We start from the raw sequence: 5,699 nt of genomic DNA, 5'->3' as shown, positions 1-5,699 counted from the left end.
TTAAGTAAATTGAAAAAAAAAATATTAATAATAATAATACACTGTATAATTAGATCTAATAACTGATTGGATGTCTGCTCAAAACGATTTGGCCATAATTACTTGGGACACATATTTGTGAACCAAATGAAATGTGTTTTGCAGTAAAATGGCAAGCACAATGTTGTTGTTCTTCTTCTTCTTAAAAGAAGTAGGAGGAGGAGGAGGAGGAGGAGGAGGAAAGAATAAGATAAATATTATGTTCCATTTAATGGCTGATATAAATGACCAGTAACATTCCAGCATACTGAACACCCCATGACAGAGCCCAATAGGTGTCATAGTATGACCGATCTGAGCAGGATGCTTTATTCACATAATAAATGAAATTAATGCAAAGCAGCTCTTCAACCAGTCACATGAGGACCCTTTTAAGGTATCCAATGATGAGGTGTATGTCAACTGCGCCAATGAAATATTTAGGTCAAGAGTTTGACACCCAACATCCCACTGTACAGTATCTTGTTACCCCTGAGCCATAAACATAGGTACTATCAAAACCTTCAACCCTTCACACCTAGCATATCCAGATCCCAACCTTTTGAGGAGGGAGTGAATCCTTGTCATTCACCTTTGCTCTTGAGTTGTGTTAGACAATGGGTTAATGAGTAACATAGGAAACAGGATGATCTTATAAATAGGATAAAATATGGAGCCAATGTCAAATAGTAAGGTCCCTACAATATACTGTACATACACCCATACTGTATTTCTTATCAAGAGACATTCATTATCTAATTTACTTATATCTTTACAGTGTTTAATGGCAAGAGAGCACATCACAACTCTGCCTTGCCAGCAAAGAGGGCATGTTGTTGTCCTATATCTAATGCCCAATTTCCACTTTGTAAAAGTGTGTTGGAGAGAGGAAAGGCATTCAGCCATAAAAATTGGTTCAAATTTGCCTGATGGCAACTAGTGCAACATGCCATAAGGTAATCACTGCTAATTCACATAACATGATGATGAAGATATACAGTAATATAACAAATGAATTGTAGTGAACACATTACATAATATCAAACAGTAAGTGGATCAAGGGAGCAACTTTGAGTACGAGCAAGTGTAATGTGAATAAAGGGTAATTAAGCCTCATCATTCACTCCTGAAGTACTTTTCTGGGAAAAGGTCTTAGAGTTGCTCTTGTGTGTGTTTATGGAAACTAACAGTGGAGGGTGTAGTCTATATGAGGGAAAATAAGACAAAACCTGACTATTCTAACTGAAACAATCTATCTTGATGTAATTGGTTATCACACCACCTAAGGTGTTCTGCAAAGGTCAACAACAGAATGCAACTAAGTACACAATTACTTCAAAGACAAAGATAACATACATCCCCTAACCAGAATAACAAGTCACATGTCCTATAATTGTTTCAGACTATGCCAGTGAACTTCTTTTAAAACCCCTAACTGGTTACTCTCATAGTTAAATACTTATACACACACACAAACACAGTATACTGTACACTGTATACAATGACAATTGGTGTTCCTGAACATTCTAGAAGAATCTGTTTGAGAAAGCCCTCTCCTTTTCTCTCTCTCAGTACTACATGTACTGTATATCATGTGTACATGTACAGTATACCATGTGTACTGTAGTGAAGTAAGTGACGGTGGTCACAAGATATAAAACATATTGGTCAAATTATTAACAAACACTGAGTGAGTGAGTGAGTGTTGTGATTTACTGTGTTTTGTGGGAGTGTTGGTGTTGCCATATAAAACGAGGAATTTTTAGGGGTCATACATATTAAATTTCAAAAATAAATTGCTACTAAAAAGGCTTATCCCAACACATAAGATAAATCTAGTTTAGAAAACACAAAAAATTTGAAATTAAATCAGAAAGTAAAGTGCGGCAGTGCCCCCACACTAGCCATACATCTGTTTCAAGGAATTTAAATGCCTGCGTTGTCCTTTAAATAAGTGAATACAGTATTGTATTCTGTTTACTAACACATTTCAATACAGTATATGGCATACCCTATATACCAAGTGGACAGATGCAATTGTTTTACTGTTTCAAGAATCCTCAATATCTCCAGCTTGGTTTCTATTGTTAACATCTTCAATTATAAGAGAACTTGAAGGATGCTTTGAGGGAACCAACACCAATGACAAAGACAAAATCAGTTTATGAGTAGCAACTATATGATACTGTAAAACAAATATCACATAATAAAAACAAAATTGGCCCCAGGTTCTTGTTGGCATGTGAGATGTTTTCCCCCAATATACACATTACACACGGGAAAGATGAAAAACATGACATGTACAGTACAGTATCAGCATGAGTACAAACCTTAGCCCAGTATAAATAAAACCTTGGTGGTAAAAAGTAAACCAAATTTGTGTGAATTGAGTTCTTGTGAAGTTGACATAAATGGGGGCAAAGTTTCCTGTAGTATTTGTTTCTAATTATTGTTTCAATGTATGATGGTTGTCCTACAACTTTATAAGACCGTTTTCTATAAATAATTAAAAAACTCACTATCTCAGTGATGGCAGTAGATTTGAATTTCATCCATCAGAGTTAGCAAATTCTTTTGACAATTGTCCTCTTTCTGTTAATTAATACAATTTTAAGGATCAACTACACTAATTAATTCATTCATTATGCTTTAAAAGTTTTGAACTTAGTGACACAAGTGTTGGGTGGTGTATTAGCCGGCTCATGATCTGTTTCTTTCATGTTTCAGTGACGATTAAAACTACTGTACCCAACACAATTGGAAGTATTAATTTGGGTAAATAAAAATTGCAGCTTCATTCATTCAAAATCTTTAAACTTTTCAAGGTGAGCATTTAAAATGTTAATAAAGTTCACTCATATACACATCTATGGAAGGATGAATACATGAAAAATTGTATTTACTGTTTTAATACCAACTTGAAATTAGTTATACAGGGTACAGTACTGTAGCTAGTTATAAAGTCATCTGTGGGTGTTGCTGTTTACCCATACATTGGTGTTACTGTTCATCTGTCTGTGGTACCGGTATGGCCAGCATAAAGACAGAACCAGACAATGTGATATAGTCATGGCCAGAATTAGGCTAGGATACAGACACATCTGGCAAGTTAGTGACGCTGTACCCATACCGGATTACTCAGCATGTAAACTTTGTGATAAACCTTTAAAGCATACACTTGAACACTATATTATTGAATGCGACACTGTTAAAGACTTCAGGCAACCTGGCTTATTGTATCATGAACTATGTAAATACTGCATTGAATCAGGGATGCTTGAGGACACTCTTACTGTTTATCCCAAATTTGCTAGCCCATACTGATTAGTCCTCAAATAAAACATGACTTCTACTGTATATGAACCACTGCCCTGCATGATAGTGAACAGTGATATCACCCACATGACTTTGACCTATATACTATATACTGTTAATGAATATGATCTATTTCTTTGTGTATGAATCTCTGTCCTGCATGGCAGTGAGAAGCGATAGCACCCTCAGTGTCAAGACCTGACTGAATTACTCAGGATAGGCAAACTGTACTCCAAGTTTTGCTAATAAATTGGTTAACCGTTAATATATCACACACACACACATGCACGCATGTGCACACAAATGCACACACATGTGCATACACACACACGCATGCATGCACGCAGGCACACACACACACAGGTGGTCTCACTTCATGTTGCCCCAGTCAATGTTGTTTTGTTTTTGTCAATAAAATATATAATTAAAATACTGTACTGTACAATAAGTACCAGTACAGTATAACTAAATTATCTAAATACTGAAAAAAATAATTGGTGCAAAGCTGAATTGATGTGGGAGAATTTGGGCTTACACACACAGTAATTAAGAACAGCATACTGTATATCTATTAACAAAATACAGGTAGCTAAAAGGTGTACCAACTCACCATAGAAGTTTCTGCGTGGGGTTGAGTTTGTACACCTGAGGGTCCCGGTAGTGTCCCTTCGTCACTACTGTGGTATTGATCTGCTTGTGGATATACTTCACGGGTTATTTGCTCCCCTCGACTGGATGAGCTGACTTGAGCTGTGCCCGCGTAGATTGCCGTCCCTGAGACCGAGTATAAAACACCCTCGGAGGCTGCGATGGGACCGTGGTGACTAGCATAAGGCTGGGGTGTGTGGGATGTAATGTCTGGTTGGTGTGGAGGTTCATGTGAGGGAACTAACACCACCTGGGGAGCCGGGTGATCACGAATACTTAAATTTTCACCACGGAGACTAAGATTTTCACCACGGAGACTCAAGTTTTCCCCATTACCAGCTTCAACAGTCACAACCTCCTCCTGGTTCTCTCTCACACCAACATAACTACTCTGTACATTAAATTGTTCTGATTTTTTCCGTTTGGCAACAGGACTAGACTGGGGGTATTTTGACACCTGAAGATGCTGAGGTACCCCAACAGGAGTTGCTGGGGTGGACTGTTGGGGCAGGGGTGGAGGCTGCGGTCTGGGAGGCGATGCTATTCTTTTCACACTCTTATCTACCGGTCTATCAGGTTCAGCTAGACCTTTGATTTTTAAGTTTTCTGCTGTGCTTATCAAAGATGCTAACTCAGACTGTGATACACTGACCTGAAATATAAGACAAAGGATTACAATTAGAAATATCATTCTAAGGCTGAGGGAATAATTCTAGTAACAGGCGATATATATATATATATATATATATATATATATATATATATATATATATATATATATATATATATATATATATATATATATATATATATATATATATATATATATATATATATATATATATATATATATATATATATATATATACACACACACAACACACACACACACACACACACACAGTTGTACCTCACGTTAGCGGTCAATTGAACCCACAGGGTACGCTGCTAAGTGAATACCGCTAAATGAACAACAGAACATATGGGATTAATTCCAATAAAGACTGGCCCGACCCCCAAACTCCACTTTTTGACGACACACAACTATGTTCTAGTAAAAATAACATCTTAATTTTATGATGGTACATGCACACAATTAATACTTAAGAGAAATAGAGAAATACAGTCGCCAAGTTAATGTCCATTCAAATAATGGACTCGACTCCCTCCCCCTCTTCTCACACTACACTGCTGGCTCTTCCCTCTCTGAGAAATTTTTGGGGGAAAACCACTAGATTTTAATAAATAATACCTCAAACTAAAGTTAGGATAATACAATTGACATTGCTGGATTCCTTGTAAGACCAGGAATATTTTGAATATAAATGTCATATATTTTGCACAAAAGATAACATAGTTACCCAGAGAAAAATTTTTATCTAAAATTTGTATGTCTAATGCAAAATATATGATGTTTATATTCAAAATGATCACCAAATTATAAGAATTCCAGCAATGTAAATTATATTCTGACCGGGTAATTTGTATGAATTTTATGAGCTAAAACAAATATCTTCAGTTAATAAAAAAAAAATAATCTTCACGACACTATCTGTCAATCAAAGTACCCCACCTTGCCTCCCCCTCTTCCAACCGCGCGGTCAGTCCCAACCCTCCCCCCCACCCCCCACCAATCCTCCCTTCAAGAGATGTGGGGTGAAAAAAATAAATTTTAACATTTTGTATTAAATAATACCTCAGATTAAAGTTAGGATAAT

General features: G+C 36.4%; 1 protein-coding gene across 1 annotated transcript; it reads right to left on the bottom strand.

Annotated features, from left to right (window-relative positions):
- Positions 1–3,943: 3,943 nt before the first annotated feature.
- Positions 3,944–4,633, bottom strand: LOC121863785 (zinc finger protein 768-like; the record flags this gene model as incomplete). Its single annotated transcript, XM_042362591.1, is given in 1 exon segment — positions 3,944–4,633. A coding segment is annotated over 1 exon segment (690 nt), but the record flags the coding sequence as incomplete, so codon positions are not given.
- Positions 4,634–5,699: the final 1,066 nt, after the last annotated feature.

This window comes from Homarus americanus, unplaced genomic scaffold, assembly GCF_018991925.1.
Source record: "Homarus americanus isolate GMGI-L3 unplaced genomic scaffold, GMGI_Hamer_2.0 scaffold24224, whole genome shotgun sequence".
NCBI lineage: Eukaryota > Metazoa > Arthropoda > Malacostraca > Decapoda > Nephropidae > Homarus > Homarus americanus.
The sequence above is the reverse complement of the archived record's forward strand: the minus strand, read 5'-3'. Positions and strand labels throughout refer to the sequence as shown.